Source organism: Watersipora subatra, chromosome 4 (assembly GCF_963576615.1).
Source record: "Watersipora subatra chromosome 4, tzWatSuba1.1, whole genome shotgun sequence".
In the NCBI taxonomy this organism is placed as follows: Eukaryota; Metazoa; Bryozoa; class Gymnolaemata; order Cheilostomatida; family Watersiporidae; genus Watersipora; species Watersipora subatra.
In genome coordinates, this window is record NC_088711.1 from 18,594,500 (window position 1) to 18,617,668 (window position 23,169).

General features: G+C 34.0%; 2 protein-coding genes across 7 annotated transcripts in view; one reads left to right on the forward strand and one right to left on the reverse strand.

The window, feature by feature from the left end:
• The window catches only part of LOC137393270 (uncharacterized), a 31,767-nt gene extending 24,712 nt beyond the window's left edge, over window positions 1-7,055 (forward strand). For both annotated transcript variants that reach the window (XM_068079743.1, XM_068079744.1), the window contains 7 exons: window positions 609-754; window positions 1,802-1,967; window positions 2,676-2,843; window positions 3,320-3,469; window positions 5,320-5,404; window positions 5,734-5,887; window positions 6,413-7,055. In XM_068079743.1, the coding sequence (XP_067935844.1) occupies window positions 609-754; window positions 1,802-1,967; window positions 2,676-2,843; window positions 3,320-3,469; window positions 5,320-5,404; window positions 5,734-5,887; window positions 6,413-6,520 (977 nt within the window). In that variant the 3' untranslated portion in view covers window positions 6,521-7,055. The remainder of the gene's footprint in view (window positions 1-608; window positions 755-1,801; window positions 1,968-2,675; window positions 2,844-3,319; window positions 3,470-5,319; window positions 5,405-5,733; window positions 5,888-6,412) is intronic.
• A 134-nt stretch (window positions 7,056-7,189) lies between these two features.
• Window positions 7,190-22,941, reverse strand: LOC137393271 (protein phosphatase 1E-like). Of its 5 annotated transcripts, XM_068079748.1 has the most exons (9): window positions 22,764-22,941; window positions 19,929-20,038; window positions 18,503-18,711; window positions 17,311-17,493; window position 13,864; window positions 10,720-10,875; window positions 9,571-9,744; window positions 8,820-8,958; window positions 7,190-8,248 (listed from the first exon to the last, which is right to left on the reverse strand). In XM_068079748.1, exons 1-9 carry the CDS (start codon window positions 22,931-22,933, stop codon window positions 8,152-8,154), a joined length of 1,239 nt encoding a protein of 412 aa, XP_067935849.1. In that variant the 5' UTR covers window positions 22,934-22,941; the 3' UTR covers window positions 7,190-8,151. The 5 variants fall into 5 exon arrangements, with proteins under 5 accessions (XP_067935849.1, XP_067935848.1, XP_067935847.1 ...); XM_068079747.1 differs by lacking the exon at window position 13,864 and having other exon boundaries at window positions 7,190-8,245; window positions 10,720-10,957; XM_068079746.1 differs by lacking the exon at window position 13,864 and having other exon boundaries at window positions 10,720-10,957.
• Between the last annotated feature and the right edge of the window lie 228 nt (window positions 22,942-23,169).

Sequence of the window (23,169 nt, forward strand, 5' to 3'; positions counted from 1 at the left end):
TGTAGCTTCACTATTCAATATATTGTCTTACGAGCCAAACGCCCGGCATTGCGCGGGTAATAAAATAATTACTCAATGAATTTGAGTAACTTAACTCGTAAGCTACTAGTCTACATTTTTGCTAAAACAATAGCGGTGTTTTAAGCCAGCTTAATAGTTGTTACCTTACGCGTAACTATCAACTGTGTCAGTTAACAACCCCAAGCACTTTAAGTGTGAGTATTTTAACCAATGTAATGAATATCATAACAATTATTCATTGCAGCAGTTAGTTGATCAATCGTAGTGTAGGGGTTTATATTGCTGGTCATCAGATGTAAAGGTTCCAAGATCAAATCCTCTGGGAAGCAGATTTTTCGTTGTTAGATTTTAAACACTATAACTGGACAGACGATCCAACAAAAGACAAACACTGAGATCTATATAGATTGTAATCATTAATCTTTGTATTTTTTTGGCACACAATCGCAATGGCATAAAACTTGACACTTTAAAATATAAGGTGAGGTTGCCAAACTTTTATACAACGTTTTTCGACATTTTATTTTCAAAAATGCTAGGCTAGTGAATGAGTTTCTTGCTATGCAGAACACCATTTAATATTACAGAAGTAGAGCTCCTAGCTTGTCATATACTGGCAGCATACTACGAGACGACTGACTTGCTACTGGTCACCTGGCCCAACGTACCTCCGCAATATAACATCACAGTGTTCTGGTGTGAGATAAATAGAGATAGAAACTGTCTAGATACGGTAAGTTTTTGGAATAATGGAATTCTTGGCTTTTCTAAAGAAATAGCATTAAGACTGGTGATGCTCAGGGTTCCTTTAATTATCAATACACATTGTCTTACAACAAAAATCTATGAATCTATTCATTGAGGACAGTTATCCTTAATACATGTGAAGACAAATGCTTGAATTTCTAATAAGATAGATCGTGGCACATTTATACGGAAAACGAAAGTTCTGCCATTGCCATGTAAGTCTACGGGTCTCAAACTCCTGACCTTTAGTTTGGTAGGTCAACACTCTACCACCATTGCTACTCGGCAGCATTCTAAAGTTGAAAAATAGTGTTTACTATAATAAGAATGATGTTTCGTGGCGTTAGCAAATTTTTCACTATGTCAGGCACAAATGTCCAATTGTGCCTAACCTAGTACCTAATTCTCACTTAAGGGAAAAGTTACAAGACCAAACTCACCATGGCTTACCTATTTAATGTACAAAAGTAAGTCAACTTCAAGCAATGTCAGACACAATTGACAGTTTTAGAATTTTTGTTTTCTGTATAAATATAATGTTATTGTATTAGACTAAGTCATTATGTCAGGCGCAATTGGCCATTTGTGCCTGACATAACGGAAAATTTGTTAACGTCAAGAAAAATTGCTCTTTGGGTACTAAATATTATCATTTAATAGGAGAATGTGGCTGAATAGCAAAAGTGGTAAAGTGTTGGCTTACTAACTGAGGGTCACACGTTCGAAACCCATAGACTTGTCTTGAATTTCTTATTTTACAATTATAGTTGTAAAAGCCTAGTTGCCTAGTGTGTGTGTGTGTGTGTGCGTGTGCGTGTGCGTGTGTGTGTGTTTAAACTGCCCATTATTGTGAGTCACATTTTAAATTATAAGAACTGTTTTGATTACTATAACATGAAGGATAACACAAATTCTCACACCGTACAAACCTTTTTAAATTTTATTTTTAAATATACATTCTTTTTACATACATCATGCATATCAAGTGCCATCAAATCGCGCCATCAAAGTCTAACATGCACTTTTATGGCAGGAAATCTTTTGGAGCAATGTTGGCAATAAAACAGAGATAAAAATTGATGGATGGAAGGAACAAATTGATAAGAAATCATATTACAAGTTTGGATTGAGTGCAAGCTCAGCCAATCAGAAATCTTCTGGGATCATTTGGACATCCTGCATCAGTCAAATGGGGAAAGGTATGTGATAAGTTTCACCTGGTTTCTATAGGCACCTTGTTGCTTGTTTATGTGTGTTACTCGCTGCCAATGTTGAAATTTATGTTTACACTTCACTGACTATTAGATGAAAAACACCAAATTTATGTAGAATTTAATTGACTGTAGTTATCTAGGCACATGTCAGTTAAAATTTGACAATAAGCAAATAATATATGTTTTGTTTGAAACTGATTGGACAAGTGCACTATTTGGGAGAAATAATTTTTAAAGTTTGAAACAGGCATGTTGGTCATCATCTGTCTTTGTGGTTAATATTATTGCTGTTATTATTATTATTATCATTATTAATATGATTATTGCTAATATAACATGAAGTACCAGCAATGAATTTTGAGCTGTTAACAAAATCTTTCAAACGTTCCAAACCATTGATTGATAAGTGAGAATATTTTTTCAGAGATTCGGTATATTTTTAGTCATTTATTTTTAAGCAGAGCGTATGCCTTCAGTTTAAATTGGACTCTTTTCTGAGGTTGGTGACATGTTTGGTCTTGTCAGATCTAGTTTTACCAACTCTATGCTTGTCAGAGTTGTTCAACCGATTTACTGGAGCTATGCTACCTTTCTTATTACTTCACCAGATACTTCCCTTGTCCAATGATGTCTGATCATCAATGTATGACCTGCCTTATGAAATTCAAAACTGAAAGCTTTTTGTAATTTTAGAACTACTGCCAGCTACGCCAACCGTAAACCTTCAAGGACTGGAAGCCATAATTACTATAAATGATGCATGCTATTTAGCAAACCGAAAGGCAGAATGGTATACTGTAAAAGCCTGTAGATATGACAGTTCAAAAGATGATTGCATGAGAAAGATGAACAAATATGCAGGTAATTATGGGAAGTGTCTTTGCATTCGCTAATGTAATTCATGTTATCAATCATTTCTATTTATATCTTTTGAGTTTAAAACTGACAGCAATGTTAACACTGTTACTATGAGATATACTAGAGATAAGGTCTTTCTAATAGTCAATGCTAAAGTTTGGGAGTTAATAAAATATATATAAATATATATGAATAATTGAATATACATATGTATAGGCTACATATATATGTTATATATTATACTACATATTATATTATATTTGCTGATATTTGGGCACTTGTTTGTCTTTTTAACTCAACACTTAGAGGTTTTATAACACTATCAATATTCCAAAATTACAGCCAAGGTGTATTAGCATTTTATTTAACACTTTTTCTTGAAAATTATGTTTTATTTGCACACATAAAGACTTTACCTATAAAATTAACTATGAAATGATTTTTTAACTGTTGTATTGTAAATCATTCAACTTTTGTAGAAATATCTGAAGTGAAAACAGATCCATGCAATACGATTGTGAGAATTGCTCTAGAGAGGAACTCTGCCTCATATGCTTTTTGGGTTATCTCCCATGCTGGGAGTGTGACCGCTGCATCAACAATGCTGATCATAAACACAGATCGGTCAGGTATTACTTTTTACTATATAATATAACTAACTGAAATATACATCATTGCCTGGGTTGGTCTTGCCTTAAACTTATTCTCTCTCTTGTCATCTATGTCTATTTATCAAACTACTTCATGTGATGTATCTATGCACTCAGCTACTTAAATTCATGGCCAAAAGTATTAACACCCCTGCCTTTGTTGCCTGGTCTATTTAGCAAAAGTTGGACTAACTTTGAGTCACTTTACTTACTGTATAATCTATTTAAATCATGCATTGTGCACATCATTAGAAACCTGAGAATCAAATCTTTCTAATGAGATTAAAACTTCTAATAATAAAACTATTTTTACTAAGAAATTGGCCTGAGAGATTGACTACAAAAAAAACTCCAGTTTAACACGCTCTCAGAGACTGCTGGAATAGCTTTTGTTTTAAATAATTGTTTTCAAAAGATAGAAAATCATCTGAGGAATTATATGATATGTATATTGTCTGGTCTGAGTGGCACGAAGTGGTAGTAAAAAAGCAAAAATCTAATTGATCACAAAATGGTAAGTATAGTGTTAATACTCTACTAAATTTACTAATAACTTACTAAACAAATTTAACGCAGTCACAATGCTTATTTTATAAGGTTAGTTTGTATTATAGCAACTCTATAAATATTACCACTTAAATGAAAGGTGATAAAATGGTGATTACAGAGAGAAAAGCAAAAGTATTTGCTGTGTGTCTCAAGTTTATTCGATGAGTTTTACACAAATAAAAAGGCGAACAGCGAACAAATGTTCACCGTAACAAATTGATGAAAAAATGACAACACAAATACAGAAAGTTTTAAAAAACAAAAGAGTGTTTTAAGTCAACCCTAAAGTTAGTTAAAAAATTTTATTCAAAAATTTATATTTATTGGTTTATATGTTTTGATTTTAATTCATGTTGGCTTTCACTTACTCACCATCAGTTAAAAATGTAACAAAATGTTGTTATGACAAAAGAATAAATATATTATTTGCAGTGTATGTGTAAAGAGTTGTATAAAGATGAATAACTAAAAGTTGAAAATTATCAATAGCAAAGAAACACTGCAGCTCGTTAGTCCAAATGTGTGAGCTCAAGAAATAAAAGTTGTGAATCACGAAATATGGAGCATTATTTTTTTAAAGCGATAAAACTAACATTTACAGAAAACTGAATACAAAAAAACAGAAATGATTTAGTTGGTAAATTTAAAAAGTAAACTGAATATCACAAAGTTTTCGGTTTCAAATTTTTTTTTCGTATCAAAAAGTTTTCGGTATCACAAAGTTTTAAAACCAATTAGCGTGTTCTAAATTACAAAGTTTGTTATTGAAATGTTACTAAGCGAACTCGTGAGAATTCAAAATGGCAGCTAGCAGGGAGTATTTTTTACAATGTGGTATAGCCTACATATATTTTGTTTTGAATTGAATGCTAAAAAGCTGTACGTATACATATATCACGTTATAATGAATAATATGCATACATGTACATGAGCATACACAGAGGCATCATCGTAGATATATCTTCTTGATGTACCATTTATTACCAACAGCTAAGTATATGAGAGCTAAGTAGGAGCGTAGATGAAAGTTGAAATTTTAAAATTGTTACCATAGTTTCTTTGTACAAGTTTGACTTTATCTTGCTTGCTATGTTAACGTTTTAAACACCGTTTTAAGTGTAATATTTAATATGTATTATTTGTAGTAGTTGTGCTCATGAAGAATGTGAGATTTTGCAAAAGTAGTTTTCTGTCATTTGATAACTGTATTAAATTTCAAATAGCATCAAGTACAATGGTGAGTTTAACTTTGTTGCAGGGTTATTGTTTGTATTTTACAGCCGCAACTTGGGAGATAATATTGCCGGCCATTCTTCTCCTCCTAGCTGGGCTTTGCTTTTCAATGGGCATCGTGTATTGCACCCGGTGAGAGAATCATTGTATCTTTTACTGGTTACCTTTTATTATTATACTGGCTTTATTTTTCTCATGAATAGAATTTAGTAATTTATTTAGTAATTTAGTGGATTTAGTTTCTAGTTTGTTCAATAAGTTAAATATACTTTTGAAATATACAAAAAGCAGAGGCAAATTCTTATTTTTAAAATTGTGTAGAGCAAAACAGTATTTTCTGCAGCAGTCTTACTTTCAGTGCTATAAAAAAGTAATAATCAATTCGCTTTTACATTTGTTTTGCTAGTGGAATTGGATGAAAACAGCAGAAACATATAACATTTCAATGACTTCTGGTGTAGATATAAGAGGAGAGTACAGAAGCTAAACAATGTTCAGATGGTTCTTCCTGAAATCCCAATAAAGAAATCACGCAGCTCAGCTAATGACACAAGCGTTGGACAGATTTACCTAAAGCGTTGCGCTCACCATGGAATGTCGGAGCATCCAGTAAAGGTTTGTTATGAAATACATTTAAAAAACATTTTTATATGTTAGTTTTACTTACCTTCGCAAAAGTTAGTTATATAAGAAGTTTTGATTATCAGAATTTCAGATGCAGACATTGTGGCTGAGCTACCTGGGTAGTTCATCCAATTTTAATAACAAGCAAGTTTTATCAGGTGTTCAACAAAGTAAAACAAAAGAATTTCCCAAACTTTATAACAGTAATCACGTTCACATTTTTATTTATTTCAAACTAAATTTGGATTTGTCTTCTTTTGACTGTTTGATAACCTATGCTGCAGGCAAATGTTGCAAATTAGGCATCTTTATTTTTGCTTCCACAACACTGCACATAAGTGTTTGTAGCCAATAACATAAAAATTAGATTGTTTTAATATTTCAGTGCTGATGAAAATAGAAGATTTTACTAATTAATGTTTTGTGATGTTTGTTGGATAGAATCAAAACTAAAATTGCAATCTATCTTGTCAAGAACAGTTAAAAAACAGATTTTTTATATCAATTTACTTGTAGCCTGCAATACCCTGTGATGTCAGTAACAGGCCCAACAAACTTGATTATATAAACCAATCGCCAGGCAAGACACCAAGGACCGAAAATGATTGCAGCAAACGTTTCTAATATAGCAACAAATCTAAGCTATCAGCCACGCTTGAGTCGCAAGGGTAAGAAAATGAACTACAACAATGCGAGTGGCTGGCAATGTTGCACATTTTCTGACACTTCCCCGAAAAGCACAGATGCTTGAATTCTATTGCAGACGGTGAATGGTCTGTGATGGATTCTTCTGGAAACACATCTATGGATCTAAACAATATTTTTACTCCAGCATGCAGCTTTTAGAAAATATTTTCTTACACCTCGGCTTGCTTTTGCATCTAGCGAACAAGCAAATGGCTTAGCTTACAACTTATGGTGAATGAATATCCAGGAACACGTTGAACCTAGCTGAGATCCGTAGCTATTGTCATATCATGGAATCAGATCAAGTAATGGGCTAATTAAGACTGCAGACTGAGTGATCGAGTTGGTTCTCAGGCTAGGTTGGAAGGTATCGCTGAGTTAAATGAAATTTGTTTCGAGTATCAGATATGAATTTTTTACTATATTTCATATATAAATAATCTGCAAGTGGCTGCTGTACAGTTAGAATAAAGATGCTGACATTGTTTTTATGATGGACAGAATATCACAGAAAACAGTGGTGAAATTTATAAACAATCTATTTCAGCATAGATGCAGACCAATGAGATGTCAGTAAAATTATTTAGACAGGTAAATGATTCGAGGAGTAACTGCCAAGCAAGACTTATACAGAAATGATTTTTTTCTCGGTTTCTCTACAGTATAGAACAGGATTTACTCCAAAGATTGACTACACATCCAGAGTCAATTGCCAACCCCAATCAAGAAGTCTTGCCCCAACATTGACCTATATACCACTAAATGTTAGGCTCCGAGAACCTCTTCTCTGTTTTGTACGTTGACCATTGAACGTTTGTTCATAGCTCCTCTTTTCTTATAAAGCTTTTGGCCTCTTCCAATGAAGAGAAGAATGCTGCCCACATTTTTTCACAATATCCCATCAAAATTCCCGAGTATTTTGTATCAAAACATGACTGTTTCAGTTTAACAATAGGTGGTCTAAACGTCATCTATGCCAAAATAGATTGTTTATAAATTTCACCACTTACAGTGTAGCAAATGCTACAACAACGCATTGGGAAGATGTTACCATTATTTAAAAGATATCCACAACTGCCACATTTTGAGAGCAAGGACACATGTTTTATTTAAAAAATAGCATGTACTACAAGTGGTAATTGAGACTGAAAACAGCCATCATACTTATCAAAAGTATAAAACATTTTCAAATTTAAAATCTTTACTATAAAAGCTAATTATAAGTATACAATGGAATCAGGAGAAGGGTCACTTATAACTATAAAATTATATTAGCTCCTAAAAAGACTTGCACATATTATTGACAAGTAGAGCCTAGAAAAATAAAGAAGATAAGCAATCGTTATGAAAGAAAGTATAAAACTCGGCATATCACAGCGTATAAGGTAGTGATGAGCACGCAACAGGAAGTGGAAGTATTGGGAGATAACCCAATCAGAAGAGTAACAAAATCTAACAATTCACAGGGTGGGAAGGCAAGAGAGAGATGAGAGGTAATTCTCTCAGCAGCGGTCATAAATCTACAACTTCGTAAATAATAGCCTATTGTAATGCCATAATATGATGGTTTAATCTTTGGTTGAATTTGATTTGCTTTGGTCATCTATGATTTCACTTTCATGGTCATCTATAGTTTCACTTTCATCCTCTTCAGATGAATCACTACTAAAAGAAATATTGCACCAAATAACCAATAAGAACTTGCGATTTGACCAAATAACCAATAAGAACTTGCGATTAGACCAAATAACCAATAAGAACTTGCGATTCGACCAAATAACCAATAAGAACTTGCGATTCGACCAAGTAATACAATAAGAACTTGCAATTTGACCAAATAACCAATAAGAACTTGCGATTTGACCAAATAACCAATAAGAACTTGCGATTTGACCAAATAACCAATAAGAACTTGCGATTCGACCAAGTAATACAATAAAAACTTAAGTTTTGCTAACATCATTTTACAAAATAAAAAATTTGTTGATAAGAATTCAGTACAAGGGTTTGCGACGGTGTTGATGAATAATTTTCGTGCGTTTTGTGCACATATGCATTTATCATAAAGCTCTCCAACAATCGTTTCGCTCGTGTTTGGTCATGGGACAAATGGAAATTTATAGCTGTTTGTGGAACCTCTGATAACGACTCACCAAGCCGTCTCAAGTTAAATGAAACACAGATTAATAACCTATAAGCTACTCGATGCTCATGTAACAATGAAGAGAAGGAATACCTCAATTCTGGGGTGTCGCATGGCGGATGTTCTGTGGGCACAGGAACGGAGAGGTCACTCTTGAGGAACACAACTGTAACAGTAATATTATCACTGCTTCCCTCTTCCCTTGCCGCTCGCACTAAGACCTCAGCCACATCTGTTCAAAACATGAGTCATGCACAATTACAAGCGCAAAGACAACGATGAGGTGGAAAGAGTACTAAAGATAACAATTGGGAAGGTATGACAGAATGGATGAAAGAGATGATAAAAAATGTAAATAGATGCTATTGAAGAGGTCATACATTGACCTCTTCAATAAAATATTTTTAATTCTCACGCTAGCTTTAACTGAATCACAGAACGGTTGGGTTCAGGGTGAGAAATTAGCTATGAATGTATAGGAAGATGGTCATGTGATCAAAAGGATCATGAGAAAGTAAAAAGAGAAAAAATAAAAACAAGACAACCGTGAACACCATCATTTGTACTATTATGAGTGAACTAGACAGAATATTGTCACACATGGCCATGAAAAAGTAAAGTATAGAAATAATTGTGCAATGGTGCTTGATTGGTCATGTTCCAGGTCACTTGGCAGCTCACAAGGATTATAGCACCTACTCCATCATATAATTAATGACAAGAGAAGACAAGGACAAATCAAATGTTTTTGCACGCACCTTCATATGTACGCATACCTAGGGACAGTGGCCTTCACCCATCATAAACTTCGTTAGGAAACTATCCAACCAATGAAAATACTTACCCTTGTGTGCTTTTCCTGACTGAATATGATTATAGACCAACTGAACAGCCTCATCAAATGTCACTGTGTCCCACAAGCCATCACATGCAACTATTATGTACTCCTCTGATCCATCCAATGGTAGATTTCTAGAGTCAGCATCGCTGCTGATGTATGGCTTGTAATCTATGTCACCTTGAGAAAAAAATGTTGATGCTGGAATGACCATGTGACTTACAGCGCTTACTAATAATATCAAATTGACCCATTTAATATTTTGTCAAAAGAGATAAGATGTATTATGTATATTTAAGCTTAGTAACTTCACGAACTTAAAAATTTTAATTTTTGCATTTATGACATCAAATGACCTTTCTTTTTATTTATTTTTTGTAGCATTATATGTAAATAATTTTTTTTCTATAAAAATGATCAAAAACTCTGCTCAATCCAATAAAAAAAAATATATACATACGCCAATATTTAAAAGGCCACCATTTTGTTTCAATTGAGATCTATAGCCTGATGACTGCGCAAGCACAAAACTGAGAGTAGCTGACCAAGATAAGTACACTATCTAATTCTCTACTAACTTATACTGCTCCGTTCTATGTAGAACACTGTGATTTTAGTTCTACTTATGATAAATTTCAATATTATATATATATATATATATAAATTAGTAGAAAACTAAATATATATCATTTTAAAGTAATTACGTTAAAAAAAAGAACTCTAAACTCTGATATTAAAATATTACAACTAGATGGTTTATAAGACTAAAATTTCTCGCAGCAGCTACAACGCTGTTTCATTTGTACATATATATATAAACAATGAGAGTCGATAAGTGTTATCAACAATGGCACGCAAGATTTAGCAAGTCTTCACATGACTGGCTGAAACCTTACATGTTGTTCAAGTTGCAAGTTACATTTCAGCGAGTTACAAGAAGACCAATATTCCAAATATGTAGCCTAAAATTTGGTGATAATTCATAAAAAGAATTCGCAGCAGTAGTAGCAGGTTGTTTCACATGAATATGGTTTAATAGCGTCTGTAAATTGGAAAATATACCTATAGAACTCGAAGCCAAACAATAGCCTTAGATACAATGCTAAGTGCTAAAAACACGACAACAAGCATAGCATAACAAACATAACATAGTACCAATGGCTCTTGATACAGCCAAGTTTCCATTCACCCTCCAAGTACCAAAGAACACAACAGATCCTCCTAAAGCTTCAATACGAGCTCTCTCTTCTTCACATTCTGGTTTGTGAGGATTCATTATTTCAGTAGCACGCCCCGACTTGACAAGCAAAGCTTGAGAGTCACCGAGCCAAGCCACAGCCAAGTGGTTAGGTTCTATGAGTACAGCGACCCCGGTAGTTCCACTGTGCAACTTCTGTAGATAAGATGAGCAATTGCAACGGTGTTAGAAGCAGGGATGCACTGATTCCATATTTAGATTGACAAAAATCACGTAAATTAATGCAGAAGATCTAGAAATGGGATTAATTTCTGTTATTTTATCTCTACCAACTCTTTTTAAGTCAACTGCTAACCATTTTATCCAAAACATAACAAATTCAAATGACAAAAAACTTAATGGAATTGGACTACATTCTCTCAGACAAGATAATTAATAAAATCTATACGATTTTCTCTCGTTGAGCCATGGTCAGTATCATAGTCAGTTTGTTAAAACATTGAAAAAACAACTAAACACGAGCAAATTTTAGGAAATGTATTTTGTAAAACTATTCCTTATGATGTCCTCAATAAATACAAAGGTGGTTTGATATGATAAATCTGAAAGTGTTAATTACAAATTGTCAAGCTAAATCCTTTTGCTAAATTTAAATTTTCTTTACTTGGCTGGGCATTTGCGCCATGATAAATATATGCAAATTGGTGCCTTTTCAAAATAACTTTGCAAAAAGTATGTCTAGCAAATAATTTAACGTTTGAGCTATTTCCTAGCACAAGGTTAACCGAAAACGCAAAATAACGCACCATTTTTACTAAAAAAACAAAAACCGTAACCTGATCAGCTATAATCGTTAACGATGTAACTGTCTCATAACATGGTGTACAGTAAAGTTATTTATTGAGGAGCACTCACATTCTTATCAGTATGTATACTTGATAGTCACATATTATGGTATGTACTCTATATTGAACCATAAGGAATGAACAGCCGTACAACTTTGAAGAATCAGTAAGTTGGCTAGTAATTAAAATTTGTTTGAGTTTGAACTGAGGACTCGCCACTTCCTGACTCGCCATGTGACCTATATATGTGACCTATATTTTGGCGTGTAAAACCTTTCACATGACCACATAGGCAATGTAACTTATTCAAATTATTCATATATACAATGTTGTAAAAAATAAATGATCGTCAAAGAACTTTGACTAGTTTCAATAAATATGGTGTCATAGTTGCAAGCCAATTCTTTGAAGTTGCACTTATTAAATATCAAAATGAAGCTCTGAGTCTCCTCCATTAAGATATTTATATGCAAAACACATGAAAAATTGTATAATTGCAAATTAATGAAGTATTAAAATGTGTAAAAAGTTGATTAGTAAAATGATTTTTATAATATCAAGTTCACGAATCCTTTCTGGATCTCTTAGAAGCCCTTTAGCTTCTTTCATATTCAACACATAGTTGTGATATTAAAATATTTTACTCAGTTCTATTTTCCAACGACCAAACACGAGCGAAGCTAGTGTTTGGGAGCTTTGTGATAAATGCATATGTGCACACAACTCCCGAAAAACTATCCGTCAATGGCCGTAACCAAACCCTTGTACCGAAATCCCATCAAAAAATTTAACCATTTTTGTGTAGAGTCATTTAAGTATAATAATGGTACTAAACACATATAAACCTATTTAAATTGGATTGAATAATACATAACTAGACGTTAATTTGGCCTAAAATCGCCATGAAAACCTGACAAGCCTTTTTTAATCAAAATTAAAACTGGCAAACAAAACGCCAATAAAGCCGTGCGACAGATAGTAGAACTATTAGTGCACATTTCACGAGAAAACCGCGCACATTTCACCAGTCTATAGCATTGTCCAATTGCCGAAGGTTTCTGTAATTAACGTAGAAGTAGTGAAATGTTATCTTTTCTTTTTTACTGATTTTATTATTCGATTTTATAAGATTTAATTATAAGAATAATCATTCGAATTTATAAGATCGAAGTATATAGTGACCGATGGTGTGCAATAAGTTACTGTTATTATTTTTCTAAAGATTCTGTTGATGATATTACGGCTGTGCCCAATATCGCGGTACTGCCAAGCTGTTTTTAATATCTGCCAAATTAAGTAATAGGCCTACATTTTCTTATAGATATACAGCTATTTCTATGACAACCAACTAAAATCTAGAAATGGGTTGTGATATTTATTTGGATTTCTGATATAACTTCAGAAATCTAAATAAATGTCACTTCTTGATATTGGTTTCTATGACCTTTTGAAATGTAAACAAAATTGTTTACATTTCGTTGGTTTTCGTTTCTCAAACTTTAACACCAGTTTTCTCAGAACTATGTTTTCGCACTAATTGTAAACATACATTGAGTTTACTGATCATAAAATCTGCTGTAATTAATCTGGAATCAAATTTTTTTTTCGCCAAACAACTGAGAATTTTCTCCTTCTGCTAGTGTAGATAACTCTAAATCTAACACACCCCACTTAACCATGGTTTCTGTGATCATGACCCATTTCTTCATTTTGCTCCAATTTGAAAAAAACTTCCAGACACATGTGAATGCTAATGTTTGCTTTTTGTTACAGATCACTGTCAAAACCATTCTACATTCAACACAACCAACTTTCAAACTGTGTATATTACACAGCAGTTTGCCATTTTGCTTCTAATATTGCACATCTGCTATTGCAGGGGAGAGATATAAACATATAACCTTTTCCTTTCATTATTGCTGTTTGTTGTACATAATAACACCCAGTACATTGCAGCTACCATTGCAGTTCTCCTATTGCACTGCAGTGCCATTTGACTGCTAATATTGCATTTCTCAACCAGCAGTAACCTTTCTTTTTCCATTATCACTTTGGTCGTGGGCTGTATGAGAGGGGAATTTCTAGTATTTATAATATCTTTTTTGTCAACTTATTTGGGTTCAAAATTAAAAAGACAAAATCAAATAAATTTTAAAATTGAAACAACACAGAACACTAGCACATCCCATTAGCTTCATAGCGCCAACATGGTAGACCAATAGAAGGAAGCAACCGTGTATAGTGGCAGTCACTTACCCTAGAACACTTATATTTTGCTAGTATTTAGTTTTGTGACTAGTATACAGAGTAAAATTTCGCTGCAACTTAATTTCGCAGCTCTGATGAGTGCGAAAATATAGTGATATGAAAATAAATGCAGTGGAACAAACATAATTAGACTCCTCAGATTCAGTTCACCGATAAAAAAAATTAAATTTGGGACTAGTTTGGAATTGTGAACCGCAGGTAGAATGGTGTGGGCGAGATCGATAATGCAATTTGATCGCTTGCTGCTATTTGTTTCTTGGACTATCAATGAACAAAGCTATTTAATGTCGCGTTTTCGCTCGTTCATTATGATAGTTTAGTTTCGCACATGAAATTTTCGCGAAAGGATGACTCCGCGAAAACGCGAAAGTTAGATGAGGCAAATACATGTTAAGTGTCCTAGGGTAAATAAAAAGGAGCAAGCGTGAACAAGGACAACAACATCTATACCAGGGATTAGGCACCAAAAGTTCTAATGGTATAAACAGAATGAAGAATACATGGACAACACAGACAGCATACATAACAGGAAGTACAGGGCCGATAGCACAATATATACAAAAAGAAATGCACATCAATGCAGACTGTATCTTTGCTACAGACACCAGATCAGTATAATAACCGGTCTAATAATGTAACCTTACAGACTCTAATCTATAAGGAAAGGAACACCATAAAGCCTCTAATTGAATGCCACCTTTATTTGAATGCCACCTGTATTTGAACACCACATTTAATTGAACGCCACCTCTATTTGACCAACGCAATAGAAAAAAGGTTGAAAAATAGACCGCCACCTCCATTTGATCGCCACTTTGACATTTCTTGACTTTTACAAACCCGTAATCGAAAATTATCGGTAGAAAGGTGTCCATAAAACTGTACTGATAATGACTCGGTTACATCAATAACAATTAATCCTTTCGTTGTTTTTGTTCATAGCAAAGTCTGTTTTCCAACTTCAAAGCTTACGGTTTGTTCTTTAAAACTCTGAAAGCAACGCCGCAGAAATGATTAATAACTGTATCAGGCTAATAGTATTTTCTTGTATAACGCCTTCTTGATACTTCAACGTATGTGAAAAATGGTCTTTATTTATGATGGTATATGAAGGACGAGTTTTAGGCTAAAAGATGCGCTTACCGCACGTGCAGCTAAAAATTTATCATTATTTGTGCGAAATGCAACACTTTCACAGCGCGTGAAAGTTTTGCTAAGCTAATAATATCGACAAGTTCAGCAGTACAGAAGAAGAGTCGAGGCCATAACACATTATGGAAGGTATTGTACAGCCAGAAGATGTTCGATGCATTGAAAGCATTAATTAAAACGCGACTGGCCAAGCAAACGATGCAAATATTTATGTTTCAAAAATGTTAACTTTTATTTCTGCATGTATTATAAGTATGATTCGTTTATATGCCACTTCTTCTTAAATATGTATTTGTAGCATTTGATAGATTACTACTATTATATAACTTACAAATCTGAAGATTTATAGCATATTATTTCATAGCATTTTTACAGTTATTTTAACTCGGCTTCCAATGGCACTCATAACTCCTCTTCTATTGCACATACAAAAGCCAGTTTTACCGCAAACTGTAGCAAACATATCAACGAGTGCAATAAGATTTTATGCAACATGCTAAATACCGTTATAAAATGAAAAAATGGCTTTCAATTTGGTATGAAATAAAAAATTAAAAGCTCCAGCAACTTGCAAAGCAGGGCACAGACTATAATATCATCATAAGTTAATTGAAAGCAATAGATATCAACTGGTAAAGATATTTTTCAGCTTCCCAATGCATATTTATATAAAGATCTTTGACAAGTTAGAGGTGAGTTAGCAGATATATACCATCCAAAAGGGTTAATGTCGCTGCGCCCAAAGGAGAGTGCAAAATATAGGCGATATTCGTTTCCCACGTAAAGGGGTTAAATTTATCTTCCTCCAAAATTCTGACAAGCTATTTGAACAATACAATGTCAGCCTCTATTTGAACGCCACCTCTATTTAACCGCCACTCTAAAGGAAGTCTTGAAAAATAGAGCGCCATAGCATTCAAATAAAGGTCTTGTGGTAATTTATAGAAGGGTTATATAAGGATATGAGTTACTGGAGTATTTTCCTAGTCGCTCCAGCTCAATCTAAATGTCTTTTCTGCCCGACAAACCAAGTGAGTAGTTGACAAATTGGGAGGCTCAGACTTTTAAAAAGACAAATCTAAGAGGATTGAGAGAAAGGAAGGAGGTACAAACATGAGAAAAGCTATATGCGACATTGTTTTCAATTATATTATTTCACAAACTATTTTGAGAATTTAATCTTAAAGATTGACTTGCAACAAAGTTCACATTACAGTTATTTGGTATCAAAAGATTCACCATGTCTTACTCTGCTGTGTTGTACATGCAAAATATGTGGAAATGCAATTACAAGCTCTTATAAGCTCAAAAACGAACAGTTAATCGCCGCCATCACGAAACTGCCGTAGATTGGAATCAGTTTATTTCTCTAACGTAATCAATCCGTTTGGTTATTGTTTTGACACGTGATGTTCTCACGTGAATTGAAAGGCCAATAAAAGGATCAATATAAAACTTCTCGTAGCACTAGTTTATGACAAACACTTCGGGTTTTACCAAAAAGCCCGTATCAAATATAGGTGCTCGCTACTTTACAGTTTTGTTTCGACTTGGTCTAATCATCTAGTCGCAGTCTGATCATGTAACACGTACTTCCTGCCAAACAGTGCGAATAATTTCTGCAGCATTTTCGATTATCACAGGTGACTAACAGGCTTGTCATGTTTATCAGAGAATGATAAGTACTCCTTCGAGCTGAAATTAAAAAATTAAACGAATTTTCACAGTAGGTTATAAGATACTAGTGCTGAAAGTGACAGCATTACAATGATGATGAAATAGATGCATAAGGACAATAGACATGGTTTTATTGAATGCGTGAAGTATATTTGTGAAAATATTTCGACGAATTAGGTTGCATGAAAGTGTAAACAGAAGCCATCTCATTCAGCTACATCCCATTTGACCCATTTTAGAAAGATATTCTAATCTACGGCAGTTTCTGACGGCGGCGATTATCTGTTCATTTTTGAGCTTTCAAGAGCTTGTAATAACATTTCCACATATTTTGCACCTACAACACAGCAGTGTAAGACACGGTGAATCTTTTGAAACCAAATAACTGTCATGTGAACTTTGTTGCAAGTCAGCCTTTAAATATACAATGAAAGCTCAAGAAGTAGAATTGAGTCAAGTTTGTCAACCTAAATATTTACATAAATCCTTACTCTGATGAGCCATAGGCGCGAGTGTTACACCACATGACACAGAAAACACATAAACAGCTAGAGAAGAGCCCTGACAATGCATAAGCAAGGTTAGCAAATAACATGCTGTTCAAACCTCTTTGGCTGCTCGAACGCTGAAGTTTACATCGATTTGTGCAAAGGCAGCGGAAAGGGTTGCTGCCCAGTCCTCAGTTGATTGATTAAGCAAATAGAAAGGGAAATGTGCAGCTGCATAGCTCGAAGCATCTGGCCCTCCATGACCATCAAATACTGTGTATAGGGAGGTCTCCTTGAATGCCTATGAGGAAACTAGAATAGGTGGAACAGGGTGATATTATGAAGCCTTATCTCCCCCTTGCATACAGCCAGAAATGAAAAAGGAAAGTGTTGATTAAAATTCAAAGTTGCAGTAGTGTATACAGTGGAACCTCTACTTGTGAAATTAATTCAGTTCATAATCCGTTTCAGAAGTAGAAACCAAGGTTACCACAAAAATGCCCTAATTTGTTCCTACCCCCCCCCCATAAAACTCCGATATGGCATTTGTATAAATTCTAAATACACGTAATGGTTAACACCTGTAACAAATACATGTTAGAATCATACTGCAACATAATAAATTTATATAAAAAAGTACACATAGAAAGATTAGAGAAATAACAAAAAATACAGTAAAATATATTTGTTCACCTTTGGTGTAGGCCATCTAGACGAGGCTAAGAGAAGTAATAGAACAGAGGTCAGAAAAGGTGAGTGTTATATTGTCGTCTTATTTTTGTTTTGCCCAGAATAAATGTATGGAAGAATGTAAGTAGAAAGATTCATTATGAACTGAAAAACAGTCATCACACAGAAAGTAAAAAATTTGAATTGCTAGAAACAAAGGTCCCACTTTGTATGATAAGATAAGTCCAAATTATACAATGAACAAAAACAAAACACTTGTTTGCTGACTTTCGCTAGCAAACCAAATTGCTTGAGATGCATATAGGTTGTATATAGTAGCAACGCTAAGCAAATGGGCCAAAAGGATGAAACAAAACAAATTGTACAAAATATAAAAGGCCTTTTATCCTTTCCTATCTAGAAACATTTGTCACAAGTTGAAACAAAATTTGAACTAAAAGACATTTTGTACCTTGAAAATTTCATACGAAATTCTTCATAAGTAGAGATCCCACTGTATACTTACAGCGAGTAGATTAGGCATTAGGCAGTTATAGATAAGCATAATACGCAAACAACAGATATGGTTGGAGAAACAACTACAGTTTCTAGGATATGATATGCGCATGTAATTTACTCACTTCATTGTCTGTGAAAAGCTTTAAAAGTGGAAATGTATTATGCCTATCCTCCATTTTCCGCCGAGTATTTTTTATTGCAAAGCAGGATATTTGGTGCTTGAAGCTCGAGCAGCAGTCGATGACATGAGAAGGAAGCTCATCTGTCCAACATGTGATTATCTCTTCGACAAGCCGAAATGTTAGCTGGCATAACTTATTGGCATCATAGACTGTAGAATAGAAATATGCATTCCTTGTATTAACCCCTTTGTATAAACATTGCGCGGGAGAAATGCATTGATTTCAAACACACATTTGACCTCTGATGCCCGGCTGTTGAGACACTAATTATTTTCAGAAATGATGGCTTAGAGGTTTTCCGGCACTTTGTATTTTAATGTTTTATTTTTTTTTAGAAATAACACGAAATTAATGCCTATAAAAACAGGGCTATCAAAGTTGTACCAGATTTGAACAATTAAAGCCCATCCCAAACCATATGACACTAAAACAGCTTTAAGTTAGGGTGAAGTGTTATAGATTTGCTCATTCTAAAATCTAAGGTAACAAACAGAATAGTTGGGACGCAATTGTTCAATAGGCTAATTCAGACCAAGTTTGTTACCTCAACACATATGTTGTCTCTCATCCAGATGCAATGGATATTTATAAATTAATAGATGCTTAGACACCAAGGAATCCATCTAATTTAGTTTCAACGAAAAATTTGAATCTCCTCTCCATTTAGTGAGTAATTTTCATTATAACTCAAATTTTAAACCCAAAAGTCACTCGCTGGAGGATTAACCCACCAAATGCTAAAACTAATTTCTTGACCCTAACCATTTTTAGGGCCACCATAATATAATTTACAATTTAAACCTCGAAAAAATAATACTAGGGAGTATTGATTAAAAAAGTTTTTTTTTTTACTAAAAATGCGACAATTGGTGATACATGTAGATATGGCCCCGTAAATGGTGTGCCTTGACTAAAAATAATAACATTAAACTCATTAAATTATTAATAATACAAGGAATCAGAATACATATAGTTATGGAAATCCATCTTTAAAAACTGGAAAGCTATTCAAGTACAAAGCTGAAAAACCACGCATTACTGATTGTGTGTTCCCACTAGTTTGCCCGGCACTGTTAGTAGTCCATAATACATGTAAAACAACGATAGGTGATTGACAAAAGAGGAAGAGCATGCTGACAGGTTAGGTTACAAATTAGAAGCATTTATGAGACTATCTCTGATGACAGCTTGCGCATTGAATATTTATGAGCCTCTATTCCATAGACGCTCCTTCTGAATCTCTGATGAATCAACTTCTCATAAGGTACAAGATACCGAGAATTGAATACAGCAATTTTAGCAAAAGTAACCAAAGGGAAGATTCAGTTACACCAGAAGTATGCAGAAACTTTCCTCTCAAACTTACCATCTCCTTCATCAGAGCTGCTACTATTCAACATTTCTGACAAATCCGTAGCACCAACCTGCTCAACAACTTTACAACACACCAGATTTGACAGAAGAGCAGGGCATTTGCTACAACAAACAAAATGGACTCTCCGGATACAGCTACAACTAGATTTAGACTAAAACAACAGTTGATAAAAACAAAAATTTATACAACACAGATACAAGTACACATTTTCTGACATAGCGTCACGGCATTCATTCCAACATTACATATATATTCACTTTAGGCTCAGGAGGTCATGACTCTACTACCCAAGCTAGCATACTAACTTAATCAACATTCAAACAAAGTACCATTGTAAAGTTTATCTAACATGGATATTGCATGTAAACAAATCGGAATATAAAAGTGTTCATTTGTCTCCCAAAATAAAACTTCGACAATTGCCTGTCAGACTGCAGACTATTCCATATGAGTTGATTTGATAGAGCAAGTTTAGGTCAGTTGCCGTTCCTCTCACCACGGGGTTATCTCTGAGAATTAAACTCCAACCTGTTGTTCGCAGGTCATACACTCTAGACTGCCTAGGTCACAGCCGCTTTTACAAACTAGTATTAATCAATGTATTATTAATTCATTAAATATTGTTTATCAGAATATAGATTATTTCGAATATTGTGCAATCAAATCAATCAATGCGTTGTATAGAAACCCACTTTTTTATACAGATATCATATTAACATAATTTTGAACAACTCTTTGTATAATTTGGTAGCATCTAGCGGACACTGTTTCATAGATTGACCATAATCGAACTCTTGCTAGATATTGTACTTGAAGATGTTGCCCGGTAAAAAAATTCATAATAAAAACTAGCTAATTGTAATATTGATATAATTGGTTTCATCATACTCCTGACAGTATAAGGAATTAGAATACATAGTTTTAGTCATCTAGCTGTTATAACAGCCAGGTTATTTTAATATGAGCAAAAATGTAAAGTTATTTCAGTAGGTGTCCCAACTACCTTGGTCATCAGTGTATGTATATTAGAACCTAATCTGCATACAGGCAAAAATTAACAAAAGGCACTAACATGACAGTACGTTGGAAGAGGCAAGAAAGCTTACAACTCTTTACATGAGTTTGCATGCATAGTGATATTTAAATTAAAGCTTGCTGTAGTGCAAAGAACAGTAAAATATAGGTATGTGTTTCATAACGCAATCACTACATGATTTTAATTATTGAACTAAATTACAAGGTTTCTAGCAAGTCACATCAACTAGTAAACTTTTAGTGAGTTGACAACAACCAAAAGGGCATTTAGAGTAAAACCTCTATTTGAACGCTATAGCGCTATATTTTTTCAACCCTTTTCCTATAGTGGTATTCAAATAAAAGTGGCGCCCAATTAGAGGTTTTACAGTATCTCAAGTTGACTTGTAGGTAGGTATAAAATGAACCAACGATATCTGTGAGCTTTATTACGTGTATCTATATTTAGCACTTAATTTCCAGTTGGCATGACACTTTGATATATATTCTTGGCTTTATCACGGAAGTGTTTCATTCATTTTTTATACAATGTTGGCATTAAAGGCAATGCAATGAGACATGTTCATTGATGTTTGACTTAAAGTATATATAAAATAATTCCATATTGTTCAATATTACATCTATATGACAATTTATAGATGCCTCAAGATATATTGAAACTCAAATTGTTGAAACTAACTGAAAAGGTTTTCTCGCTTGAGTATCAGTAAGATGTTAGATCTAGTGCCATTGGGTTAGTTGAAAATATTTGACAGTGTACCAGACTATCCGGAAGAGGATTTTTTTCTCAAAGCAACTGCCTGCTCCAATACACAAGACAATTCAATAGTGCTAAGAAAGTACCTCAATAGTATTTGGACCTCAATGAATAAACAAATATAGCAATGAAAAATGACTAGGCTTCACTAAAATGAACCAATTCATAGCATTCAGCCTATTGTGTTCCAATGAGCCATAACCAATAGCATAATGACAGCTTTTTAAATAATTGAAAAATCAAATAAACATGACCAGAAGCAACCTTAAGAAATGAATTTTGCGAAAACATTTGTTATTTATGTTCTCACTATGCTTTTAGCCTCAGTTATAGCTTTAACTCCTTGTAGACTGTATTATTAGCATTTCAGTTTTAAATTAAGCAGACCTAAACAAACATGAGAGATATTTTAGATACAAACTAGCTATTAGGCTACAAGTTTTCATTTTTAACCTATTAACTTGGTTTAATTATAACCAACCAATTCAATTATTTTAACACTATGCTACCATACCTGCCAACTCTCACGCATTGGGCGTGAGACTCACGCAATCGCCCCAAAGAAAAAATGAAAATGCGTGAGAAATGCGTGAGATTTTTGCCCCAATTTCCCCAATTTTATATATACTATCATTGATACATCAAATGCCCCAAAACCAAATCTCACGCATTGCCCCACTCTTGGGTTGGCAGGTCTGTATGCTACCTTAGTTGGTTTATGATATTTAGGTACTTTTAAGTTTTGTCGTTTTCTTAGCATCATATATATTGCTATAATAATAAAGGTAGATGATCTACAAATGCTAAAACATATACGAATGAAATGGTGCTTCATTGATTTTTAAATATAGAACTTTCCAAACGACAACAATTAGTGTTTAAAGGGATACGAGAGGCAAACTATAAACTTGCAGCCAACAAACATGCAATCACATCATTCAATCTAATACTTAAAAAAATACTGCTAAGTACTGATGAGAAAATCAATTTTATAATAACAGATGAGCTGCACAATTGCAGAAACAATAACTCACTGAGCAAATAGATAATCTGCAGCCCAGCCGCAGCAGTGCCCTTTAATTTCTTCATAGTGTATTTTATCCTCTACTAATCTAAATGGAGGTAACTTCTCTTCGTCTGGTTTACTCAAGTAGCCATGAACAAACTCGTTTAAAAACGCTTTTAATTCAGCATTGTTACTCATTTTATCTTCATGGGATTTTCACCGGAAATGAAAATCTGTTAATGAGCGTAGACGTCATTGTCGGAGACGGTGGTCAGACCCTACTATACGAAGGTCAATCTTGAAAAATACCGTAGCTTAGTTCTAAATTTAAATAATCACTTAAGAGCTCATTGGAAAGCGGGTGATGAAGCAACTCCGAGCATACAGTTTAGCATCGAAGCTCATAAACTGTATTGTAGTTGGTCACTCGCATT